The sequence below is a fragment of the Alnus glutinosa genome, chromosome 6 (genome assembly GCF_958979055.1).
Source record: "Alnus glutinosa chromosome 6, dhAlnGlut1.1, whole genome shotgun sequence".
Classification (NCBI taxonomy): Eukaryota; Viridiplantae; Streptophyta; class Magnoliopsida; order Fagales; family Betulaceae; genus Alnus; species Alnus glutinosa.
The window spans coordinates 8,791,024-8,818,871 of NC_084891.1; the positions used below are offsets into that span (position 1 = coordinate 8,791,024).

At 36.5% G+C, this 27,848-nt stretch overlaps 2 protein-coding genes and 1 non-coding gene across 3 annotated transcripts; all 3 read right to left on the minus strand.

Annotated features, from left to right (window-relative positions):
* Positions 1-2,351: 2,351 nt before the first annotated feature.
* LOC133870942 (EG45-like domain containing protein) lies at positions 2,352-6,157 on the minus strand. Its single transcript, XM_062308242.1, has 3 exons — positions 5,983-6,157; positions 2,665-2,938; positions 2,352-2,565 (listed from the first exon to the last, which is right to left on the minus strand). The coding sequence occupies exons 1-3, from the start codon at positions 6,098-6,100 to the stop codon at positions 2,559-2,561; spliced, it is 399 nt and encodes a 132-aa protein (XP_062164226.1). The 5' UTR covers positions 6,101-6,157; the 3' UTR covers positions 2,352-2,558.
* Positions 6,158-14,102: 7,945 nt separating this feature from the next.
* Positions 14,103-27,537, minus strand: LOC133870238 (EG45-like domain containing protein). The gene is made up of 3 exons (XM_062307323.1): positions 27,352-27,537; positions 14,374-14,647; positions 14,103-14,274 (listed from the first exon to the last, which is right to left on the minus strand). The coding sequence occupies exons 1-3, from the start codon at positions 27,461-27,463 to the stop codon at positions 14,268-14,270; spliced, it is 393 nt and encodes a 130-aa protein (XP_062163307.1). The 5' UTR covers positions 27,464-27,537; the 3' UTR covers positions 14,103-14,267.
* On the minus strand, positions 22,978-23,065 carry TRNAS-GCU (transfer RNA serine (anticodon GCU)). The gene has a single exon. It is a non-coding gene; the product is annotated as a tRNA-Ser (tRNA).
* Positions 27,538-27,848: the final 311 nt, after the last annotated feature.

The following is a 27,848-nucleotide window of genomic DNA, read 5'->3' on the forward strand; positions in this document are numbered from 1 at the left end:
ACTTTGGTATATGAAAATGTGATGACTAAGCGGTATTACCTATGATTTTATTTATGATAAATTGATGAATGTGATAAGTATGATGAAATGTGATGACACCAATATCGTATGTGTAATTCAATAATTGTTGAGGCAGTGCAACACACGATTAGTTGCCTCAGTGGCCGTTAGCACTAAGTAAAGGTGGCTAGGCGGATAGGGTTCAATGGAGAGAAGATGTACAGACAACTCCTTGCCGAAACATAATGTGCAAGGCAAGTACAACCTTCCTTTAGGGGTTATGTAGAGCTAGTGATGTTTGTATTCATGAGATAATGATACTTACAAAATGGATGTCTTCAGTAAAATGTTTCAAGAGAAATACTTTTAAAAGATTATTTTAGAAAAGAACCTTGTATTAAGAATACTTTTATCTGCGTAATGAAATGTTAACAATCACACACTAAGTACCAGCTTACTTGTTTACTGAGTCGTACGCGTAGAGTACCTACGCTTTACATTTTCCAATTGTAAAACATCTATGTTTTACATCACAAAGTTGAATGGTTAAAACATCATTACATAGTTTTCTCATAAAAAAGAAAAAGAAAAAGAAAAAGAAGGAATGGTTAATATTCTTGCTTTGATAGTGGTGACCATGGCCATATATCTCACATAAAGTACAAATGCAGCTTAGGGGACAACTAATTACTATACGCCTGCTTATGTTCGTGAGTATCTTTATGTATCAAATTGGTTTATTGTTATATATATATATATATATATATATATATATATATATATATATATATATATATATATATATATATATATATATATATATATATATATAGATATATATAATATCATAAATTAAACTAAACTAGCATGCATCTATCTCAAACCCATTCTATACTTGCTTCAAATATCACTGTTATATCAAGAATTAAATCTTAAACTCTAAAACTAGTTTGTTGTGACAAAGTAGACTCTAATGCATGCCAGTGTGTTGGAACATCTACAAAAGATCACAAAATAATTTAACGAGGTTTTGCGAACACTAGGGATCCATTGACTTATAACAAAACTAATGTCACCAAATAAAAATAAAATTAAATGAAACAGACGTCATCCTATGCATACATGTCTACCCATTAATTCTGAAAGAAAGCACTGCTTCCTCTTTGACTCTCACAATGATAGAAACCGATACTTCCTCACACTAGGACATATCTAATCTCTAACTCTCTCCCTGTCATATCTAATCTCTAACTCTCTCTTCCTCTACATCTAACAAACGCTCTCAACCCCTTGTTGTACCCTGTTTTTTCAAAAAAAAAAAAAAAATTCCTCTTCCCACCTTATAGCCAATGCACAGTCTCCTGAAAAATAGTATTTTCTGTTATGAAATTCCAGTTTTGTACACTCACCAATAACAATCACCACTTTAGTCATTCCCCCCCCCCCCCCCCTTAAAAACTCTCTCTTCTCTCTCATATAATTTTCCTTCCCTTTTTGAGCTTCAAGTTGCTAGGGGAGGGGGGAGCTTCGGCTTTCCCCTTCCCTCCTACTTCTCTTCTCCTCCCTCCCCCGCCTTTTCCCGTCTCTTTGGAGGTTTTATCCGCCTCTTTGGAGGTCATATCCGCCTCCTCGTAGGTCTTATCTGTAGATGGCCCAATTTTTAGTTGCTCCGACTGCTTCTTTGCCACTGTAGATGGCCCGATTTTTAGTTGCTCTGAAAGCAGTGGTCTCACGTTCCTTCACTGAATCTGAATATCGAGCTATGGTCATTACCACTGTAGAACTCTTCTGGTTGAGAATGTTATTCAATGACTTGGGCATTGTTCTCTCTTGTGCCCCATGCTCTAGTGTGACAACAACAGTGCTCTATCACTTGCCTCCAATCTAGTCTATCATGAAACAACCAAACACATTGAAGTTGAATGACACTTCGTGAGGGAAAAAGTAATTAATGGTGACATCCTGATTAAATTCATCTCAACCAACAATCAACTTGCAGATATCTTTACCAAAGACTTATCTACTGCTCGGTTACAACTACTCAAGTCCAGGCTAATGGTTGATTCCTCCTCCATTAGCTTGCAGGGGGATTTTAGTGATGACAATAGTGCTGTCATCACAGATCCTACTTTAGAGCCACATGATCCAACAACACATAAAAGGAAAGTTGCCTCCTACAGCTGCTAGAAAAACATAGCAGCATTGGTATGCACTAAAGACAGAGCATCATCGTTATGCAATAAAGCAATCCCATACGTTATGCCATATGTGTAATAAACACTCCCATACATTCTCCCATACGTTATGTAATATGTGTAAATGCAAATCCTATACGTTATGTAAAGACAAACTGTATATAATGCCCTTGGCATTTCAGCTTGAAGAATTGAATAAAAAGTCCAAATATTCCTCTGTTTTTTCATATATCACATACATATATTTAATTTTAACATCAACTTTCCATGCTTGAATGATACAAACAAGTTCCCATCATGAGCCACTTATTCCTATATATATTATCATAACTGGCTTTTACGAGACCATGCTCTAGGAGAACGTCAAACCCTGCAAATGAAAAAAGTAGCCACCATGAATTATATTCTTTCCATATTCCATAAACCTTAAGCAGTAGAAATATTAAATTTGTAGTAATATTGGACTTACTCAGTATATTCAATTAAGATTTTCCCAGCGTCCGGATTAGCTATTGCAGAGAAAGCCTCTTGAGAGAGATTAATGGTTCCTTTACATCCTGCTGGACAGTAATCGACGATTTTAACCACGACGCTGGTACCCCGGCAAGGTGGGACGCCCTTGTTTGTAGCCCCGCCGCAGCTGACGTTATAACTGGTCCCACATGCTGACCGATTGCCCCATATTGCATCACTTGCTGCAGCGATCATCGATCCATTGTTTTGATATCCGTAGCATGAAGAGGCTGTCAATGGATATCAAAATTTATAATTTCAAACTTCAAATAGCGATGCTTACTTAATTATACATACAACGATCATGGATGCATGGATGCTATAATTAAGAGATTGTCACCAATATATGAAATTGAGCACAATTTATTCCATACCCCATCCTTAATAGAAATTCTATTCATGGAATACATGTCATCATGCCATCTGTACGAAAGATATTTTGAGAGTTATAAATGATGCATGCACAAGCAAGACTTGAAATCTCAATTTTTTTTTTTGGGTATATATGACTTTGCTAATTACTTGATAATAGCAACAGTCACATAAAAAATTGAAAAAAATTACAATTTAGCTCTTCAAACTACTAGCCATTCTACCAATGGGCCCTCGAACTACCAACTGTTGGACTCTGGCCCCCCCAACTATCAAAACTTCTGAAAAATGCCAATTTTGGTGAAATATGTCCATAATACCACTGCCACGTGTCATTTTTCAATTAAAAAATAATAAAAATTAAATTTAAATATAAAAAAAATTTAAAAACTAAAAAAACTAAATTTGTATTTTTTTTTTTTTTAAAATTGAGAACAATTTTAATCTTTTCTCGAAATAAAAATATGAACTCATTTTAAACAAAAAAAAAAAAAAAAATTAGATTTAATCATTTTAAAAAATAACTTTTTTTGTAAGTTGTTTTTTTTTTAAAAAAGAAAAAAATATTAACAGAAAGGAAAAATATATTTTAGCCCCCCAAACTACCACCCTTTCTCCGGATGGCACCCCAAACTACCAATGCTTAGATTCTGGCCCCCCAAACTACCATTTTCTGATTTTTTTGCCCCATCCGTCCATTTATGCCGTTAATTCTAAACAAAATTTCGAAAATACCCCTCCTACACTTTGATATTCTCATGGTTAAGGGAGGGGTATTTTCGGGTTTTTGGTCAATTTCTGTTAAAATTAACGGCATAAATAGACGGATGAGGCCAAAAATTTTAGAAAGTGGTAGTTTGGGGGGCCATAATCTAAGCATTGGTAATTTGGGGGGCCATCCAGAGAATGGGTGGTAGTTTGGGGGCTAATATCTATTTTTCCCTTAACAGAATTATTGTCATATCAGTTAGTCAACAAATCACTATCTAAAACCAATTTTATTTAATAAATATTACATACCGCATTTATGGACTAATTTTAATGAAATCTTTCTCCAAAATTTGCATTCCAAATTAAGTTTCATTCGATTTAATCAAGGTTTTTATAAAATAGACTAAAAGTGTTATGCTTTTATACATCTAAAATGGTATATATAAAAAAAAAACTATGTATTTAATTGATATATATATACACCAGATTATGGCAAAATTATATCATAAACATGTGGCATTACTTTTTTATAACCTTAACAATCCAACGACCTACAACAAAGAAATATAAAGGTGGATGACCAAGATTTGACTACAATAACAGCTTTGAATTTTTTTATTTATTTATTTATTTATTTTTTTTAAATGTTTGGGGATGGCTTGCAGGCCACCCCCTCCCCAGTGGCAGCAACCACCCAAAAAAATAAAAAATAAATTTTTGTTGTTTTTTTTAGTTTTAAATTTTAAATTTTAATTTTTTTTTTTCGTTTTTTTTAAATTTAATTTTTATTATTTTTTAACTGAAAAATGACATGTGCTACGGGTATTATGGGCATATTTCGTCAAAATTGGCATTTTTTAAAGGTTTTGGTAGTTTGGAGGGCCAGAGTCCAAGTGTTGGTAGTTCGAAGGGCTACTCGTAGAAGGACTGTTAGTTTGGGAGGCTAAATTATAATTTTCCCTAAAAAAATATGAGCATATCAACAATTACTATGTCCTATGATTATTTGGAACTTCTCATTTGTGTTTCACAAACAAATTATATATGTTGTATTTTATATGTAATTCATCTATTATTTATTAACTTCTCTCTCATTGTTGCTTTTTAGCGTTAATGTAGTACATAGTTGAGCGTCATAAATTCTCTCAAATAACATTGAATCCTCCAATATTGATAAGAGTTAGAAAAACAATGAAGTGTAATAGTTCTTGTTTCTAAGATCAGGGCTTGTTTGCTAACACTTTCTTATCTTTAATTGATTTATTTTTCCTTTCTATCTAGAAAAGTTCAAATACTAACAAACAGATTTTTTTTTTTAAAAAAAAAAATTTTAAAATTTTTTATTTATAAAAAATTTAAAATTATTTTTACCTTTGTGTCACAAAAAATAATCTTCTTAAAATTAAAACACAAAATAAAAAATAAAATAATAAAAGAAACGACTCCTAAACATTGTCAAGCACCACTAGAGCCTCTTTAATTGGTTTGACGTATCAAAGAAAGAACGCACAATTTACTTCATGGTTGTCTTTTGTTTTCTTTCTTACGTTGTTGCACCCCAGAAGAACATGTGCGATAGAGAAAGTTCAGCCGCCAAGAATGAAGTTTGTACTTTTGTTTTGAACTTTTTTATTTTTATTTTATTTTAAGAATTTAAGGAAATTTCATTTAAATCTCCTTAAGGCCATTTTTGTAATTACTTCCCCAATTGTAAAAAAACTCTCAATTTAATGTATATTCATTTTTAAATTTCTTTCAATTTCATCAATCCGTTAGGATTTTCGGTTAAATACTGTCAAAATCTCAATATATATATATATATATATATAATTTCAAAGATATAGGGGTGAGTATTTTTTTCAAATTCTGTTAAATCTTAACCAATGCTTGAATCCTTGAATTTTGTTTTTTTATTTCCTAAAAATGATGGGTATTTTGGAAATTTTGAAACCCCTTTGTTTGAAATTTTTTTATTGTGGTTTCACGAACTCTAGGGCTCCATCTGTTGCAAACAACACAAAACCGCAATACATATACATTTATAGTTATATATGCGCGTATGAATGATATATAAGGGCTCAAATTAACAAAAGGCAGACTAAAAATGTGATCAACAATTGGTATATATATTTGTTTAAACTAAATTAGTTTAATTTATGATCTTTTATATTTGGCGCATAAAGATACTCACGAACATAAGGAGGCTTATAGAAAGTAGCTGTCCCTTGCGCTGCATTTGCAACTGACGTGACACATATGGCCATGTTCACCACCATCATCAAACCACGAACATTATTAATCATTCCCATTTTCTTTTTCTTTTATGAGAAATAATGATGTTTTGACACTTGGAGTTTGTGAAGAAAACAAGTATATTTGCCTCCAATTTATAGAGTAAGTCTGTCTAGCAAACCCTACCTTCAATTCACATCCTTTTCTATACAAGGAATGGCATGTATTAATATAATTATACATGCATGACCCCATCTCTTGTTGCCTCCAAACGTCAAAATTTTTCATATATATATATATAAAAGCCATGTTGTTTAGTACTTTGAATCTTTCTTCTATTTTTCCATTTTAAAAATTAATTAATTATTGAATTTGTAAGATTCACACAAAATTATATATTTTATATAATTAAAATAAACAAAAAATTATATATATATATATATATATATATATAACAATTAAATATAAAAACAATTATAAAAAAGAGTAATTCAAAAATTAAAAAATTAAAAAAATTGAACAAGTAATCTAGATATAAAAATTTGATATACATACCTAAAAGTAAGTTCATAAGAAAAATTTGATTTGAAGTTTCTTAACTATTGAAACTTGAAGGCTTAATTTATACTGTTAAATGTTAAAGTTGAATGAAATACTACAAGAATAAACAATAAGGCTTAATTTGTGCTTTATTGCACCATTGGTCTTTGCCTAACTTGAAGTCACTCTTATTCCAAGGCCATGGACCACCCCTTTTGGCTGCCGGTGACCTCCTTTTAGTATTATTTTTTTTTTAATTTTTATTTTATAGAAATGTTTTTTATCTTATTGAAAAAAATCTTATGGTCATTTTTATCTTTTTTCTTGATATTGAGCGAAACATTAACAACTTTTTAGTAGTTTCGATAGGACATTTCTCAATTTAAAATTTGAGAGAACATTGTCAAGAGTAATGCTACATCCTTCGTCTGGATGAATAGAAATTTCTTTTAGAAAAAACTGGGAGGACAACTATGTAGTGATACCCCCCTCCATACTAAAGGAATTGGTTGCTCGCAGAGATGAATTGATGAAATATAATATTATTTTACTGTCAATTAAATGGTAATTTGATGAAAAAATATAGACCTTTTCTTCTTTTTTTTTTTTTTTTTTGCTACTTTCTCATGAGACGAAGAGTCGTTGTTTAAAAAAATAGTAGTATTTGATTTATATTATTTTTGTTTGTAAATAACATTTTATTATCCGGTAATAAAATGTAATTACCAGATAATAAAATACTTAACTTTGGACTTTGTAATTCAGAGTTATTGTTGTATATCAAGTGCCCATGAGAGCTTTAGGCGTATCATAAAAAATAATATGGGCCCATGAGATGAGTAAGTCGGTCTTTGCTGTAATTCTTTTTTTTTTTTTTTTTTTTTTCTTCTATTAACTAGGATTGGTGACCAGAGCCCTTTTTCACGATATGTAAGAGTCCGTTTGGCATTGTGTTAGGAAATCAAGTTTTTGTCTATATAGCTTTTTAGAAAAAAAAAAAAAAAAAAGAAGCATAAAAAAACCTCATTTTCAAGCTTTCTCTAAGACACAGTTTTAATCTTTTTTATAGCAAAGAAGTCAAAGAAGATTTTTACCAAATAGATTTTTTTATGTACTAAAAGTGTTTTTTTTTTTTTAATTCATTAACACAATTACAAATAAATTCTAAGAGCTAGTTTAGAATTGTGCTGGGAAATAGAGCTTTTATATATTCGGTAAGAGCTTTTGAGAAAAAAAAAAACTTCATTTTCAAGTTTTTCTCAAAAGTGTGTTTTGGCCTTTTTAGAGCAGCAAAAAAAAAAAATAAAAAATGAAAGACGTACTTTTTGAGTTTTTTACTAAACACTAAACAGACTAATTTTTGCTTTGCTCAACTTTCAATGTACTAAAAAGTACTTTTTAAACTCTTTAACACAATTCCAAACACGTCCTAAATATTTGTTATTGGTTAAGAATAAGTTTTTCTATGGAATGCTTGACCTTTTTCTTAAAATTTTTAAAGACTACGCAATTCTTTGTAATTCGAGTCTTTTTCCTGCTAACATCTTGTTGCACACTTACCTCTGAGGAGACCTTGAGGCATACCATCGACTACATACGTCTATGTGTAAAAATGTTATTCATGTATGATGGACAACACAAATCTAAATGGTTAACTGATAAGCATTGACTGTTTACATTCAAAGTCCCTTAATTCGCATATGTTAGACCTTAAAATGTGTTGTTAAATAATGTGTTAATGTCTTTTAGTGTTTTCACTCTTTTTTAGGTCCTAATTGGAAACAAGAGCAAAATCATCAAAATTAGGTAAGATACATCAAGGACAAATTGAAGATCGGTTAAGTATAATCGATCGATTGAAAATTCTATGACTTAAGGATGCGATCGATCGAGTTCGGATATTCTAGAAAAGATTTGCAGATGTCAAAACTATTTTGTGCGAACCAAAATCATCTTCAAGTTGTGTGGTTGTAATAGGATGTTGACACTCTTCATTTGTGCGGCTGAAAGTGAATGGATGGGTTAAATTTTTTGTATCAAATTCTCTATAAATAGAAAATGAACGTGAGAGTTAAAGGGGCTAGATTTTTTAGGTTTTAGTTTTTGTGCAATCCTTTGATGCACCTCTTTCTTTTATGTTTTCCAAAGAGCTTAGATTTAGTGTATTTTAGTTCTGTAACTCACTTTAATTCCGTTTTTATTCAAATAAAGTTTGAATTTAGTTTAATGCAATTTTCCTTTATATTTTCCAGCAACTTCTTTTTTCTTCTTTTCTTGTTTGTTTCATTTTATGTTTGATACAACTCTGGAATCCAAAAATTCAGGGTTTAACTTAGTTCCTTTAATGTTTTTCTTTAGGTTTTCCTTTCCTTAGTTCTTGTTCTTCATTGTTCTTAGTTCTTAGTTTAGTTTCTTTTATTAAAATAAGTTGTTTTACATATTGTTAGTTTGATTTGTAGTTTCTAAATCCTCTTAGAGATATGAGTTCTTCCTCTTCTATAAGAGAATCTCATTTCTTCATGAGTAGCTAAATTAATTATAGGGTGTTGATGGAACTCTATCCAAGTGCCATGGCTTGATTAAGGTTATTCTTGGATTTCTACATATATGTCTAATGATTACATAGCCTAGAGGTTTGCAAAACTCTTGTGAAACGTTCTTCAAAACAAAACTCAATCTTGAAAAGAGGGAGTTCTTGTCTATGAGAACCCTTCGATTCTTGAATGAACTCAACATTTTCTTTTTCTTTGATTAAGGGAACGATGGCTATGTAATGATGCTTTTTGACATGATCTATGTGAATTTGATAGATCATGCTTAGGAACATATATTACTCCACATCCTTTTAGTTAAAATGCTTTTTAGATGCTTTTCCATTATAGTATAATTTTATGTGGATAATATGTGAGAAACTAAGATGGTTTATGCTTTCTCCATAGATATATGTATGCTTATTGAGAGGTCTTATAGTCCATACTAGGGAGCATTAATCATTCATGCGTAGATTTTAGTTGGAGGATTATTATTACCTTTTAACTAAAGTAGTTTCATGTTGAGGTCATCGTGTGATTGACAATCATTATGCGCTCGTATTATGCATGTGAAGGAAACCCGAGATAGACATAATATGTCATGTGTATGAGGATTGAGTGAAATCAATTCCCTACACTTTTCATTTTCTTAGATCTCTCCATTTTTAATTGTTTTTAGTTCATGTTAGCTTAGTGATAAAAATAAAAAAATATATATATATTTTTTCAAATTAAATTGGATAACGTCTTAGGTATTTCATAACCAAACAACCCCCAATCCTTGTGGTTCGATACCCTCCTTAGTCCTCTTCTACAAAATCTCGTACTATTGCGAGTGGTTACAAATATTAAAATCCACGTAGTTGTGAAAACCAATAAAATTTCAAAACCAAAATTCTTTATTTTTAATCATCGGTTGGAAGGCTACCATTAACGTAAAATAATTACATCCAAATTTATAGGCTAAATCAAGGGCAGTAATATAGCTAGGTGATGAGTAGCCACTTCTCCTATATAATGAACTTGAAGGGGTTGCCTTTCTCTCCCCATCCCTCCATGGCACTATTGGAAAAGCACCGGATAATATTAGCCCCAGCCCGGTTAGGTTAGTCTCCCCAGCGTATGGGTAAATGGGGTCAAGTACAAGCAGAACTCTGCAAATCCGTCATATTAGGCTTGGGTTCACCTCGAAGATAGATTGAGAATGAGGCCTCACGAGCCTTGTGGATATTTGTGCAGAATTCGTGAACCAGGTCCACTAGAGCTGGGATCGAGCAGACCCCAAGAGACCTTCATCTCTAAGTCGTCATCACCTCAGCGATGAAAGGGTACCCCTCAGTGAGGTCCTCGTAGTCTATGCCTCTCTCAAAAAGCTACCTTGTCACTTATTAGCTCCACTTTCACAAAACAAAGTTTTTTTTTTTTTTTTTTTTTTTAACAAAAAAAAAGAATTTATACAAATCAAAGTTAAAGTAGCACAAATTTCCAAAATAGAAATTAAAAAAAAAACAACAAAGATAAACAAAGTCGGTGCAGTTTTGTAGTCATATATGCCTCACTGCCTTGTTAGTTAAACGATGCGTTTTGATAAGAAAAAAAAAAATAATAGATTGCATCATTCATCTTCAACCTTGGTATGTTCTTCGACCTTTGTAAGTTTTTTATTTAATTACAAAAAACCCTAAAACAGTGAGAGAAAAAAGAAAATCACGTAAAGGGTAGACAAATATCAACCTAAATAATAAGCTTCTAAATGTATGTTTTAACTCACAAATGCACAAGATCAAACAAATAGTATAGCTATCAAATACGAGATCATTCCCACAAGGATTTGATTAATTGTGCTTAAAGATAATTTCCTAAAGCTTCTATCTAAATGAAACAAAACAAATAACATATTTGAATAAACAGAAGATTGGACTAGTGAAAGAAAATCTTAGAATAGATTTGCAACTAGACTTGAAATAATGAGAAAATAAGTTAAGGCTTCGATATTCACCACTAATTATCATCTTTCAAGCAAACAACTTGCACAATGCTACAAATTAGATTTAGATTCTTAATGTTTGCCAACTTAAGAGTATGGTATCTACTCCTTGAGCTATTGATTTTCCTAAGCAACAAGTTCGGCATGGGTGTCTACTCTAACTCTTTTCATTCTCAAAGTGTTTAGCATGGTATCTACTAAGTTACACTTCAAGAAAGCATAAAACAATGGAAACAAACACACAAAACCTTGAACATGGTATCTATTCTGGTTTTTCATGTTGATTAATCCCAAGAACCCATAATTGGTTCATTCGTCACTTAATGTGGGCACAAGACTCGATAATCTAAATTTACCTAGAAGACAATCTCCATATAACACATGTATATGATGATCAAGCATAGCACGTAAACCATATGAAGAATGAAATAAAACCTGGAAGTAATCAATTAAGCATCACAAAAATAATTTGTAACAAAGAAATTTGAAATCCTTAAGAAAACATGACTAGGGCTTCAATGGAGCCCTAACTAAAATATTTAATTACACATAAATCTAATGAAAAATATCATCACAACAAAATAATAGATAAAAGAAAGAAAAGACAACTCCTCTATGATTATAATCCTTAGAGAACAAGAGCTCCCATGCATGAAGACGGCCACCTTAGAAGAAAATCTAGTAGAAAAAACATGTGCCTCTTGTAGGTCTCTTTAACATGTATTTATAGCACCCTCAGCAAAACCCTAGCAATTGAATGTGTTCCTCTTTTTATTTTCTAAGTTTTCCCTATGATTAACATAGCAACTAAAAGTAAAGAAGTTGAAAATAGCAATAAAAGAAATAGAGTATCTGTTGGCTGCCTTCAAGAAACACAACTCCAACACCCTAGAGAGAGCCGAAAAATACAAAGTGAGAAAGCTCCCCCCTTTTTGTGTCCTGCAATTCTCTTTTATAGATAACGAAAAAGAGTCTTTTTGAGTCTCTTTTTCCTTTCATTGTATGGTTTGGTCTTTTAAAGCCCGAGGATACTTAGTAGCCTTTAGATTAGCTGGAAGATAATTTGTTTTGAACTTGCTTCTATTGTGCTGTTAAATACTTTTGCTATGTAACAATTGTAGTTACTAATAAAACAAATACTTTCTTATATCTCTTCTCTTTTGTTTTGTTTTTTTTTTTTTTCTTTTTTTTTTTCTTTTTTTTTTTTTAATTTTTAAATTCTTATTGTTGTTTGCCTTGTATGCTTTAATAGGCATAGCGATATTATTTCAACAAGTAGTCTGTATGAGATTAAGAAAGAAATGGTTTTCGTTTTGGTGGTTGGGGTATAAGAATAGGTATAGTAGCCCCACCCCCCTCCCCCCGGCCCAAAAAAAAAAGATGATGTCATTCGATCTGTCTCGTTTAGGCATGTCCTTTTAACTTAATAGGTTGTGGAAACGGGCTCTTAAGAAACTGAATTTAGAACTTGGAGTCCTAGAGCCTTATCAGTCTCAGAAACGGGCTTATGAGCAACTCAATTTTCGAGACAGTCCGAGGATTGGACTTGGAATCCTAGGATAGGACTTAGAGTCCTAGAGCCTTATCGGTCTTGGAAACAAGGTAGTGAGCAACTCTTTTTATTAGATAATCCAAGGATAGGACTTGGAGTCCAAGATCCTTATCGATCTTAGAAACAGGCTTGTGAGCAAATCATTTTCTGAGAAAATCCGAGGATATGACTTGGAATATTAGAGCCTTATCGGTCTCGGAAACGGGCTTGTGAGCAACTCATTTTCCAAGACAATCCGAGGATAGGACTTCGAGTCCTAGAACCTTATCGGTCGCAGAAATGGGTTCGTGAGCAACATATTTTCTAAATGAGAATGTTACTTTTTGGGTATACAGGTTCACTGATCCTCAGCTAGTCTTCATCTCAGTCAAACTCAATACATCACTAATCTTCTTCACCGAGTGAGAATGTTAGGAGCCAAGCCAACCCCATCTCCATCTCCTACTAGTACCCAGTTATCCCAACTCGAAGGGGATTCTCTTCCTAATCCACGAGAGTATCGCAGTGTAGTGGGTGCTCTTCTATATTGTACATTTAAGACCTGAGATCTCTTTCTCCATGAATCAATTGTGTCAACACATGCGAGCTCCTACTACTACTCATTGGCCAGCAGCCAAACAAGTTCTTTGATATCTTAAAGGTACCCTTGATCATGTTTTGATCTACCCTACATCTCCCCTGAGTTTCTTACATCTCCAAGCATTTTGTGACTCGGATTGGGCTGGCATTCCTGATGACCACCGATCCACATCAGGTTTTATCATTTATCTTGGCAACTGCTTGGTTTCCTAGAGTGCCAAAAAGTAAGCAGTGGTCTCACGTTCCTCAACTAAATTTGAATATCGAGCTATGGCCATTACCACTTAGAACACTTCTGGTTGAGAATGTTATTCAAAGACTTGAGCATTGTTCTCTCCTATTCCCCCGTGCTCTGGTGTGACAACATCAGTGCTCTATCACTTGCCTCCAATCCAGTCTATCATGCAAGAACCAAACAGATTGAAGTTGACTAACACTTTGAGAGGGAAAAAGTAATTAATGGTGACATTCCTGATTAAATTCATCTCAACCAATGATCAGCTTGCAGATATCTTTACCAAAGGCTTATCTACTGCTCGGTTACAGCTACTCAAGTCCAAGCTAATGGTTGATCCCTCACTCATTAGCTTGCGGGGGGATATTAGTGATGACAATAATGCTGTCATCACAGATACTACTCCAGAGCCACATGATCCAACAACACATAAGAGGAAAGTTGTCTCCTACAGCTGCTGGACAAGCATAGCAACATCGGTATTCACTAAAGACAGAGCAACATTGTTATGCAATAAAGCAATCCCATACGCTATGCTATCTGTGTAATAAACACTCCCATACGTTATGTAATATGTGTAAAAGAAAATCCAATACATTATGTGAAGAAAAATTGTATATAATGTCCTTGGCATTTCAGCTTGAAGTATTAAGTAAAAAGTTCAAATATTCCTCTGTTTTTTCATAGATCACATACATATAGTTATATTTAACATCAACTTTCCATGCTTGCATGATACAAACAAGTTCCCATCATGAGCCACTTATTCCTGTATATATTATCATAACTGGCTTTTACGAGACCATACTATAGGAGAATGTCAAACCCTACAAATGAAAAAAGTAGCCACCATGAATTATATTCTTTCCATATTCCAAAAACCTTGAGCAGAAGAAATATTAAATTAGTAGTAATATTAGACTTACTCAATATATTCAATTATGATTTTTCCAGCGTTCGGATTAGCTATTGCAGAGAAAGCCTCTTGAGAGAGATTAATGGTTCCTTGACATCCTGCCGGACAATAATCGACGATTTTAACCACAACGCTGGTACCCCGGCATGGTGGCACACCCTTGTTTGTAGCCCCGATGCAGCTGACGTTATAACTTCTCCCACATGCTGCTCGATTGCCCCATATTACATCACTTGCTGCAGCGATCATCGAGCCATTGTTTTGATATCCGTAGCATGAAGAGGCTATCAATGGATATCAAAATTTATTATTCAAACTTCAGATAACGATGCTTCCTTAATTATACATACAACAAACATGCATGCATGGATGCTATAATTAAGTGATTGTCACCAATATATGAAATTGAGGAAAATTTATTCCATACGCCATCCTTAGTAGAAATTATATTCATGGACTACATGTCGCCATGTCATCTGTATGGAAGATATTTTGAGAGTTATAAATGGTGCATGCACATGCAAGACTTGAAATCTCAATTTTTATGTTTTTTTTTTTTGGGTATATTTGACTTTGCTAAATACTTAATAATAGCAACAGTCACATAAAAATATATGAGCATATCATCAATTAATATGTCTTATGATTATTTGGAATTTCTCAATTGTGTTTCACAAACAATTATATTTGTTGTACTTTATATGTAATTCATCAATTATTTATTAACTTCTCTCTCATTATTGATTTTAGCATTGTTGGGAAATAATCCCGACCATGCCGAATGGGCCGAACCCTTGGCCTATCAAGATCAACAATAGAAAGGCCCAATAGGTCATGATAATATTTCACCGAGGTTGTCTTACCCAGAATCGGTGAAATACCGAGTTTGTACACGCCCCAGGGTCGGTTAAAAACCCACCCTACGGCAATCATGGAGGACACCCCACGATCCACGCAATAGCGATTGTCATAAAAGGTGTCCCACGATCTGAAATCGGTTAAAGACCAACTTCACGATCTACATGATGGCGATTATTGCGGAAGGTGATCCACGATCTAGAGCCAGTTGAGGACCGACCCCATGATGATTGTAGAACATGTACCATGATCCCCCAATTTGGATGGTCGACAAGTACTTCGAACTTGACCCGTGGTCCAATGAAGAAACCGGACCACTCTGTCTATAAATACCGCACAACTACGCAGGTACGAACATATTGCTCTCTGTGATAAAAAAAAGAGATTATACGCTTGAGATAATACTGACTTAAGCATCGGAGTGGGATTGTCGGGTTCCCCCCCCCCCCCGACGCAGTCTTCTCTTTTATAGGTTAGAAGGCAAGCTCTTCCAGTTCAGGAAGCTACCGGATCGGAATCTGCTCTAACAGATTGGTGCCATCTGTAGGAAACGGTTAGCGAGTGTGCTTCGCTTACTATGCAAAAAAAAAAAAAAAAATCCAAAATGGTGCGAACAAGAGCCACGACTTCAGGAGCAAACAACCCCCGGCACGAGGTGGGAGGTACATCCCATCAGAATGTAGTTGAGATGGAGGCTCGAATAGCCCAAATGTCTAGGGACATAGAGGTCTTAACTCAGCAGAACCTCTGTCTATAGAGGGGACTGACAGATGAACGAGCTCTTGAGGCATCTGAAGGGCATGGAGAAGGAGAGAGCAACACGAACGACGAAGGAGATAGAGAGAGCAAAGGACCACCGAGAGAAGTCAGCTGAGAATCGGTCTTAGCGAGCTGAAGGAGCCAGAAACCCTTCCCCTAGTGGAGACACAATGAATCCTTGTTTTGAAGAAAGAAGGCTCAACGAAGCTATTGCCATGCTCGATGAAAAGTATGAAGCAAAGTATAACCAGCTGCGGCACGAGATCCAGTAGAAGAGCAAGGGGAAAATTTCTCGAGTAGACAACCTCTTGAATAGATCTTCTCCATTCACCGAGCGTATCATGGAGATCCAACTCCTTGAAAGATTCAAAATCCCGACCATCCAGACTTATACCGGGGTTGAAGATCCAACTGAGCATCTTGACAACTACAAGATGCACATGGATCTTTAGGAGATGCCACAGGAGCTGGCATGCCGAGCCTTTCCGCTCACTTTTGTCTGGTTCCACCCAGGACTGGTTTCGAAAACTCTCTTTGAGTTCCATCACTAGTTTTGAGGATCTCGAACGGAAATTCGTAACCCAGTTCCTAGTCGGGTGTAAACAGAATAAGCCTTCCTGTCAACTGATGGCGATACGCCAAAAGAAGTACGGGTCTTTGAAGGAGTATGTGGTCCGATTCAATCAAGCCAGACTTATGGTTGATAATCCGACTGAGGAGATGGTTTATGCTACTCTTTATCAAGGATTACGGGTGGAAAGGTCCATAATGTCCGAGATCACTATCAATCATCATGAGAATTTGGCCGACCTCACGGATGTAATTGAGAAATACGTGAACCAAGAGGAAACCCTTGCTGCTCTAAGAGAGTCCCAGAAGCAGAAGGTCCTGGAGACGAGCAATTCTAGGAAAAACAAAAAGGGCTGGAAGGAGGAAAAATCGACTGAGACAAAGACCGCAACAAAGCCTACGAAGTATTACCAGTTCTGTATAGATGACTAGACTCCCTTGAATTCCCCTATTAATGAAGTATTAATGGAGATCAGAAAGGGTCCGCAGTATAAGAGGCCTTATCCCCTCCACAATAAATATGCGAAAGAAGAGAATGGAAACAAATTCTGCGTGTTTCATGACGCTTGAGGCCACCTTACTGAGGAGTACAGAAATCTCTGAGTCCTGATTGAGAAGTTATCAAGAATGGAAAACTTCTTCGATTCATAGCAGATAACAAAGGCCAGCCCTGACAGAATTAGGGGTCTCGGCAGCATCAAGATCAAGAACCAAGGTGCCGAGATCGCTCCTATCCAAAGCACTGAGACGATTAGCGAGATAGAAGAAGGGAGCAACCCCGTCGGGAGGAACCCTAGCGAGAAAGAAGTAAAAGCAGAGGTGCACGGAGTTTTTGGGATTGTTTCGAGCGAGTGGTAGTCACCCAGATCCTGAGGACCGAAAACGAGCGGGAAGCTCAGAAAATTCGGATGGACTACTACCGGACGACAGGGATGGACTACTACCAGATGACAACAAGGAAGCTCGAAAAATCCGGATGTAGTCAGCTCGGTATACTCTCATCGGTGAAATTCTGTATCATCAAGGTTACATGCTTCCACTCCTAAAGTGCCTCTCAACAGCCGAGGTAGAATATGTGCTGAAAGAAATTCACGAAGGAGTATGCGGTAGCCATTCAGGGGGTCGGATGTTAGCTCACAAAGCTGTGTGAGCCGGCTATTATTGGCCCACGATGAATCAAGACTCAGTGGAGATGGTCCAAAGATGCGACAAGTGTCAAAGGTTTGCAAAGGTGCAAACAAATACCACAGCAGAACTCAGCTCGGTTTCGTCACCGTGGTCGTTTGCCCAATGAGGGGTTGACATCGTAGGTCCCCTGTCCACGGGAAAAGGGAACTGTAGATTTCTAGTTGTCGTAGTAGACTACTTTACCAAGTGGGCAGAAGCTGAGCCTTTGGCGACTATCACAGCTGGGGCGATCAAAAATTTCCTCTGGAAAGCGATTGTATGTCGGTTCAGAATACCGTACGCCTTAGTTACCGACAATGGAACGCAGTTTGACTGTAGACCATTCCAAGAGTGGTGTTCCGAACTTAAAATCTGCCATTTCTTTTCATCAGTGTATCATCCTAGGTCCAACGGTCAGGTTAAAGCTACAAATAAAACTTTGGTGAGGATACTGAAAAAGAAACTCCCGAAGTGAAAGGGAGGTTAGGTAAAATATTTATTGGAAGTCTTGTGGTCGTACCAAACCACAACTCGCTCAGTAACTTCAGAGACTCCCTACGCCCTGGCATTCGGGTCCGAAGTAGTGATCCTGGTTGATGTGGGTTCCCCGAGCTTTCGTATTCAGCATTATAACCCCGATCTCAACGATGAAGGGCTAAAACTACACATTGACCTCCTGGATGAGAGGCGCGAAGGAGTAAGAATTAGAATTTTGCTTATAAGGAAAAAATAGCCCGGTATTACAACAAAACAGTGAAGCCCCGATCGTTCAATCCAGGTGATTGGGTGCTTCGAAAGTTAACATTGGCAGCCAAAGACACCACAGAGGGTGAAAATAAAGAGACTTCTAAGTTTAACAAGTATGTGTGAACAATGTGCAACAAAATATTAAATGCGGAATTAAAGGAGACAAATATTTTGTTAACGAAGTGGAAACTCAATTAAGAGAAAAACTACTCCGGGGCAGCCAAACCCAGAATATTCACTATTCAGAAGATAAAGCTAGTTACAAAGTAGTAGTACTCACAGACCCCTGATGTAATGGTCGTACCTTGAACTCTAATGTGTAACCCAACATGAATGCCTCCCAACCAGGTCTCCTACCTGAAGGGGTCTTCAATGGAATCCTTTACCTTAGGGCCAACCCCTAAGATAGACTTTAGATTAAGCACAGCAACAGCACACACATCAATGGCTTTAGAGAGATCTACTCAGCTCAATAACCTCACAATATAGCTCTCTAAGCACTAATGGAATTCAATACTGAATTCTTGCAGTTCTCAAGCCTAGGGGCCTCTATTTATAGGCTAAGGGTTCAAATGAGCGTCTGGCTTGATAAAACTAGGCGCCGTCCGGATGGCAGTAATAGGCCATCCGGACGGACAACTGTACGACCGAAATTCTAAAAATTTCGCTGAAAATCTTTCCTGTTTGAGAGACGCGTCCGGACGGTGTTGCCCTGTCGTCTGGACGGTCGCACGTCCATTGCAAGTAATTTCCATATAGAGGCTTCGCGCGTCCGGACCAGGAGGATGGTGTCCGTACTGTTGATCTGACGCACGCAATTTCCATATCTGATGCTCGCGCGTCCGGACCATGCTGGCTGGCGTCCGGACGTTTGGATTTGAATTGCGATACTTGCCTTATGGATTTAGCGCGTCCGGATGGGAATCCACGTCGTCCGGACGGTTGCAACAATCTTCCTATATTTTTGTTTTGGAAAGAAATCCTGAAGTTTTGTCGAACACTGAGTGTCATCCGGACGGGCTGATGAAACGTCTGGACGGATGCAAGCTAAAGCTGTTCGAAGCTTCTCGACCCAAGGAAAGGTCCGGATGGAAATCCACGTCGTCCGGACGGTTGACAGGGAACTGAAATAAACTTCTTTGAAAACTTCACAAAATCTTCTTGAAGAACATAGCTGAAGAGTAGACTCTGGATAAAGCAGCAACCCTGTGAAAGCAGCAACATTACATAGAAGTGATTTTGTCCAACAGAATGCAGCCAACACAAAAACTAATAGAGGGGAAGCTAGGGCCGGTTTGGGAAGGTCCTTTCCGAGTCCTTAGAAGTAATCCGAAGGGAGCGTACCACCTTGAAGACACCGAAGGAAAGAAACAGCCGATGCCATGGAATGCCGAACATCTTCAAAAGTATTATATGTAATCTGCCTGTTTTTAAACTTCTTTGTTTATCAATAAATGCAGATTAAGACAGCATACTAAAGTGCAAAACACCATTATACCAAAATTATATGACTCGAATCATGTTGAGGGGATTCGAGCCGAGACTTGAATCACGTTGAGAGGATTCAAGTCGAAAAAATTATATGACTCGAATCACGTTAAGGGGATTCGAGCCAAGGCTTGAATCATGTCGAGAGGATTCAAGTTGAAAAAATTATATGACTTGGAGAATAAATCATAAGTACTTGATTTTTGGCAAAATCCAGTTTTCAAAAGCATTGATTAAACTTTTACACTTAGCCAAATTTTGCTAAGTCTAAAAGTTCGGGGGTACTCTCGGTACTCAAATGCTTGACACATACTCAACACTTAAAATTTTACACTTAGCCAAAGGCTAAAGTATAAAAGTTGGGGGGTACTACTATTATTAGTGGTAAAAGCATGTGTAAAGTACAAGTGCCGAATGCAAGAATTAAAAAGTTAAAAAATAGAAAATACCGACAAGAAAGTTTTTGAAATTCCATTCAAAAGGCTGAAGCTTCATTGAGATTTGAGTCAACGATTACACAAATTAGCGGAAGCAACAAAAAAGGCTGAAATACATAATACAAAAAAAACTAAGGCTCCTAAGCACTCGGGTTATCGGAATCTTGGTTAGCCAAAGATGCCTCCTCACCATCAGAAGTTGCAGCAGAAGCATCCAACCCTCTAGCCCTGGCATCTTCATCAATCCAGTCAGGGACATCTAGTATCAGATCCCGGCCTATCGCTCTCAACTCCTCAATAGCCTCCTCAGGGACATCCATGAAGTCCATAGGTTACAGCTTGGCATAATTTGGAGAGGGTACTGGAGGATCAAGCACAAAGTTCCTTAGGGATACAAAACCCAGTAGAAACCTCTGACCCAGGTTTGATCTCGAACTTTGGTAAAGGCACGAATCTGGCCATAATGTTGAGCAGCCTCGAACTTGTGATGGGCAGCCCTCAACTTATAGTGCTTGGCCTTCTTCTCATACTCCCGAAGTTTAGTTTCGGACTTAAGCAGTTTTACCTGGAGGGCCTGTTTTTCAGATTCGGCCGCAGCCAACTTCTTTTCGGTCACGATCTTCGTTTCTCCGCAGCTATCAGATCAACTCGCAAAAGAGAATTACTAGAAGAAGTTGACGAGTATCGTAACTTGATGGACATGAAAGCAGCATTAGTCTCAGCCAGTTCTCGAGCCCTCACATTCAGCTCGGTAGATAATCTGCGACTAGCCTCTTTAGCTGCATCCCATCTGAGCTCGGCATCAGCTACCGCTTTGTCAGATTTAGCTAACTTGAGGTCCCGCTCGGCGAGTAACTTCTTCAACCTCTCCACTTCAGACTTTAGGGACTATCTTCGGCCTAGCTCGAATTCTGATTCCGATACTTAGCATCTAAGCTCGGCCACAGTCGAAAGTTGCTCTCGGCAAAAGTCCCGGTGTTGAGCAAAGAGAGCTATCGTGTCCATGAGTTGCTGCCGAACAAAAAGATGACTTAGAAAAAAAATTCATAAAAAAGAAAGAAAGTGTAGGAAGGTTTTCAGGAAAGCTTACCATGGACTATAGTCGAACGATCGATTCAAGAAAATGTTCGGGCGAAATGCGTCCGGCTTGGCTTCCTCCAAGGTAATTCGAGGGAATAAAAGACCGAACTGCCTCTATAAGTGGCTCGGTTAGCTATTGTTCAGCCGAAGCTTCCTCATACCCCCGGTTGGGCCTAAAAAATCCAAGGAATCACGCAAGGCCCTCTTGCTAGGTCCGATGTCTTCATCTTTGAGGGGCTTATTGCTCGGCCCAGCAATCTCACTATCGACTTCGGCCTGAATATTTTTTTGCCCCACGGTCTCGTTAAAGAAAGCTGAGGAAGGGCTAGCTTTCTCCTGGAACTCCATTCTGACCTCGACAAGAGTGTCTGGCGACCCCAACTGATCCAAGTCTATGATCGAAACAGTTATGGTGCAGGCCTCCCCTTCGGCCTTTTTCTCGGGTTCTTTCGCAGTCTCGACAGCCTCGGTCGAAGAAGTAGCAATATTCTCCTTCCCCTTGGGAGCTTCAGAGGCCCCTTCAGTTCTCCCAACCTAGGGCGTAGTTTCCTCAGCAGTGTCCCGAGATTGTGTAGCCTCGGGAAAAACGGTACTAATGGGCTTGACTCGGAGAGGAAAAACAAAACGTTTGTTATGCTTAATATCTTTAGTTTGATCTGTATCTGGTTTAATTCTGCTCTTTCTTCAAATAGTTTTTTCTTCGCCAAATTGCCTGAGGCCTACGCTTTTTTGAATCCAATCGTAGATATTATGCCAGTAATACCTTTGCTATTTTTTCTCTTAGCTTTTGTTTGGCAAGCTGCTGTAAGTTTTCAATGAGATCTTGAATACTGTCCTAGAAAAATTCATGATTTATTCTAAAAAAAAAAAGATTCTAACAATTGATAAGATCAGATAAGTCTTATAGTATAAAGCTTCGATTCAAATATTGAAATTCTTGTATCGCCGCGATAAGTCTGGAGATCACCCCATTTACTAATTCGGACCCCTTTTTTACATTGAAAGAACCTATTAGAGTTCCCCACAATTAGATATTGTGGATATGAAAAAAAAATTGGTAATGAAAGACTTGACTCATATTACATTACAAATGAATTTCTGAAAATTCTTTTCTATTTCTAGATTTCTAAAAATTATAGATTTATAAAAACCATTTTTTGGTGTCAAAATGAGGTATATGTGGTATAAAAATGGAGAATCTATTCTCTTTTTTTTTTTTCCAAAAAAATGATCTTGGAGATTGTGTAATGCTTACTCTCAAACTATTTGTTTACACAGTAGTGATATTCTTTGTTTCTCTCTTTATCTTCGGATTCCTATCGAATGATCCAGGACGTAATCCTGGACGTGAAGAATAAAAAAGAAAGTTTTTGTTTTCCTTGCTCGATTTTGAAATGTTCTTAGGATTTTATCTATTACACATCTTTAACTATTAAATAAAAAAAAAAAAAAAAAAAAGACTCGTCCAAATTGAAAGCTAAATAAAAAATACCAAGTCATTGACAAATTGGAAAGAGAGGGATTCGAACCCTCGGTACGAAAAACCCATACAACGGATTAGCAATCCGACGCTTTAGTCCACTCAGCCATCTCCCCCAATCGAAAAAGGCTAATTACTATGTTACATTACGCAAAAAGTAAGGTTTGAAAAAAGAGTCTTTCTTTCTTTTATACCTCTTATTTTTATTTATTATATTATTTTATTTATATTATTTTATTATTTTTATATTATTTTTATTTTATTATAATTATATATTAATTATATATATAAATATTTATATATATAAATAGAATTTTATAATTTATTATATAGATATATATTATTATATAGATATATAATTATCTAATAGCTAGACATATAAAAAATATCAAAAATAAAAGTAATTCCATTGAGATAAAGTAAGGGCTCGAAAGAGATATCTCCAATCCACTATTCCAATGAATATAAATATATTTATAAATCTATTTATTATTTAGAAATATATAATCAATTTATAAATATATAATAAAAAGTTATAAATATATAATAAAAGTACCTCTTTGATTTCGTCTGCAAGAGCTTTTTTTAATTCCACAGCCCGGCCTGGTCAGTACCTCGCTGGGCCTTTTTTGTTCTAATGAATCATATAAAAATTTGTTCTAATGAATCATATAAAAAAAATGATTTATTTGATTTGAAAAAAAAATGCATTGTCTTGAACAATCGGCCCTGCGAAGTGGATTTTAGGTATGGCCGAGAGGCCTCCATCCTTGGTTTCTTTTTTGTCGGCACCTCTTTGGACTTCTTGGAAAATCGAGGCCTTTTCTCGGCAGCATTTATAGGGGAGGCCTCTTCCACGACGTGCTTCAACCGAGCCGCCTCTCCCGCGACGTGCTTCGACCGAGTAGCCTTTTCCATGACGTGCTTCAACCGAGCCGTCTCTTTCAAAATGGGCTCAGACCGAGTAGCCTCCTTCTCGACGGCTTTTGTTTCGGTGCTTTCTTTGCCTTCTCTTCTTGCTCAGCCTTAATCTGCTTGGCATCAGCAAGAATTTTCTTCACAGTCTTTGGAGCTTTTGTCGGCTCCTTATGCTTCTTTGGTCCTTAGGGAAGTAGCCTCGGAACTTTTTTTTGGCTTCCTGGGATTTGCTTTTCCTCACCTTCAAGTAAGGAAGATCTAAGATGGGTATATTGTAACCGAGAATATTTTGCATATTCTAGTTGGTCACAAGATGGTCAAAATCCAACTTGTCTTCATTGGATTCGACCTTCGAAAAGGCAATCATTGTGTCAACGTTGTCAGTCTCCTCGTCGATAAGCTCGGGAGCTTCAGCTGCCTCCGGCCTCATGTGAGCCCATTCCCGAGTTACCCTTTGGTGATCTGGGAAGAATGAAGACTCGACCCTTTCCCACTGGTCGAAAACTTGAAAGACTTGCTCCTTTCACTCCTTGTTATTCGAATACCTCCAGGCAAGATGGATGAAGGTCGGCTTCTTACGGACGGTGAATTCTACCATGCCATCTCGTTGGAAGCCAGCACGGTAAATAGTGAGGAACTCGGTGATGGACATCCTCTTCTGGAGCTGGATCCTCCAAATGATAAAGGAGTCAAACAAGTACCTCCTCCCTTGATCTGGGAGGGAGCCACTCCCAGTCTCACCACGAGCTCACGGGCTATCGATGGAAAAGGGAACCGAAAGTTGGCCATCAGCATCCTTTCGGGTAAGCCACATCGTCGCCAGCGATGGAAAGTTCCCTAGGCTCCTGAAAGTGAAGCTTTACCGAGGCCAAGGCGGGCTTCGATAGAAGCCAGGATCAAGGTCTTGAACTTGTTCTCATGAGGAACAAGATTTGGAGCGCCACCACCCACGCGACCGCCATCAGAATTAGAGACAGATGCCATTGAAGAGGGTCGGAAAATCCTTTGAAGAAGGTCGGTAAACTGTTTGAAGAGGGTCGGTAAAGTGCTCGAAGAAGATTGGAAAAAATCAAAAAACTTTGCTGGAAAACTCAGAGAGTTTGAGAAAGTTCAGAACAGTGAAAAGTGAAAGTGAAGAAGTAAATTTGCTGAGTGAGGCTTATATAGGCCTTCCTCCAGAAGCCGAAAAGACGAGCATTAAATGCGCCGAGTTGAAGGTTCCATCACCGTCGGGCGCACAAATCGCTTTAAAGAAAAAAGTCACACACTCGTCTTGGCGTATGACTCTGTTATCCAGGCCAAAAATGGCTGACCCTGACTACACGCGACACGTAGAACTCGAATTGACCTAACAGCGCCGTACTAGATTGCAAACCGACCTGACAGCAGTATTTCGAATCTCATCATGACCAGAATCATCATTTCGGATGTTTCCGGTTCCAAGGACGTTTAAATTTCAAACCATGACTTTGGATGTTTCCGCTTCCAAGGATGTTTAAATTTCAAATTTTGAAAAAATTTGAATTCCAAATTTCTCGGTATTTTTTGGGAACCAACATGCTCCACATTCAACTTAGGTATTATCCCATAAAAATTTCCTTTCACCGAAACCACTTCGTGTAAAAGGAATTGGGGGTAACTGTTTGGAAATAATCTTGACCATGCTGAATGGGCTGAACCCTTGGCCCATCAAGGTCAACAACAGAAAGGCCCAATAGGTCATGATAATATTTCACTGAGGTTGTCTTACCCAGAATCGGTAAAATACTGAGTTCGCTTATGCCCTAGGGCCGGTTAAAAACCGACCCTACGGCAATCATGGAGGACACCCCACAATCCACACAATAGCAATTATCATAGAAGGTGTCCCACAATCTGAAACCGGTTAAAGACCAACTTCACGATCTACATGATGGCGATTATTACGGAAGGTGACCCATGATCTAGAGTTGGCTAAGGACCTACGTCGCGATGATTGTAGAACATGTACCACGATCCCACAATCCGGATGGTCGACAAGTGCTTCGAACCCAACACGTGGTCCAAAGAAAAAACCGGACCACTCTGTTTATAAATACTGTACAACTACACAGGTATGAAAAGATTGCTCTCAGTGATAAAAAAAAGAAATTATACACTTGAGATAATACTAACTTAAGCATCAGAGTGGGATTGTCGGGTTCCCCACCCCCGACACAGTCTTCTCTTTTACAGGTTAGAAGGCAGGCTCTTCCAGTTTAGCAAGCTACCAGATAGAAATCTGTTCTAACAAGAATTAATGTAGTACACATTTGAGGGTCGTAAATTCTCTCAAATAACATTGAATCCTACAATATTGATAAGAGTTAGAAAAACAATAAGGTGTAATATATAGTTCTTGTTTATAAGAATAGGGCTTGTTTGCTAACATTTTTTTATCTTTAATTAATTTATTTTTCCTTTCTATCCAGAAAAGTTCAAATAGTAACAAACAATTTTTTTTTAATTTTTTTAATTTTATAAAAAATTAAAAATTATTTTCACCTCTCTGTCACAAAAAAAAAAAAAAAATAGTTTTTTTTTTTTTACTAAAGCACAAAATTAAAAATTAAAAATAAAATTAAAAAAAGAAATGACTCCTAAAGATTGTCAAGCAACACTAGAGCCTCTTTAATTGGTTTGACGTATCAGAGAAAGAACACACAATTTACTTCATGGTTGTCTTTTCTTTTCTTTCTTACGTTGTCTTGCCCCACAAGAATGTCTGCGATAGAGAAAGTTCAACAGCCAAGAATAAACTTTGTACTTTATTTTATTTTAAGGATTTAAGGAAATTTCATTCAACTCTCTTGAATTATTGCCATTTTTGTAATTACTTCCTTAACCGTCATAAACTCTCAATTTAGTGTATTTATCTTTCAATTTTTTTCAATTTCATCAATTGGTTGGGATTCTGTCAAATTCTCAAAATACTCTTGTAATTTTTTTAAAAAAATATGGGTATGTATATATATAATTTCAAAGATTTAGGCGTGAGTATTTTTTCAAATTCTGTTAAATCCTGACCAATGCTTAAATCCTTGAAATTTTTTTCTTTCTTTTTTTCCCTTAAAAATGAAGGGTATTTTGAAAATTTTGAAACCCCTTTGTTTGGATTTATCGGGAAATCCCATTTTTATACTTGCTTCAATTATCACCGATATATCATAAATAAATCTTAAACTCTGAGACTAGTTTATTGTGACAAAGTAGACTCTAATTCATGAGAATATGTTGGAAGAATAAAAAATAGAAACATCTACAAAATATCACAAATTTTTTTAAAGTGGTTTCATGATCTTTAGGGCTACATCTGCAAACAACACAAAACCACAATATATATAGATAAGGGCTCAAATTAGCAAAACGCAGATTGAAAATCCGATCAACAATTAGTATACATATTTGTTAAAACTAAATTAGTTTAATTTTTGATATTTTATATTTGACACAGAAAGATACTCACGAACATAAGGAGGCGTATAGAAAGTAGCTGTTCCCAGCGTCGCATTTGCAACTGAAGTGAGACATATGGCCATGCTCACCACCATCATCAAAACACGAATATTATTAACCATTCCTATTTTCTTTTTCGTTTATGAGAAAACTATGTAATGTAATGATGTTTTAACACTTGGAGTTTGTGAAGGAAACAAGTAGATTTGCCTCCAATTTATAGAGCATGTCTACCTAGCAAACCCTACCTTCAATTCACGTCCTTTTCTAGACAAGGATCGGCACGTACATCAATACCTGTATCCCCTTCATTACAGTTCTTCTGAGCAGCACATGCATGTATTAATATAATTGTACATGCATGACCCCATCTCTTGTTGCCTCCAAAAGTCGAAATATATATATATATATATCACTACAAAAAATCAGTGTTTTTGAGTTGTTTTTGGTTAGTGTCATTTTAACAAAACAACTCCACTTAAGTATACTTCTTATGAGCGGCACATG

Coding starts and splice junctions, on each gene's coding strand:
- LOC133870942 (XM_062308242.1), bottom strand. CDS start 6,100: ATGGGAATGATTAATAATGTTCGTGGTTTGATGATGGTGGTGAACATG. Junction 2,939..5,982: donor CTATAAGCCTCCTTATGTTC/GTGAGTATCTTT, acceptor ATCCATTGACAG/CCTCTTCATGCTACGGATAT.
- LOC133870238 (XM_062307323.1), bottom strand. CDS start 27,463: ATGGTTAATAATATTCGTGTTTTGATGATGGTGGTGAGCATGGCCATA. Junction 14,648..27,351: donor CTATACGCCTCCTTATGTTC/GTGAGTATCTTT, acceptor ATCCATTGATAG/CCTCTTCATGCTACGGATAT.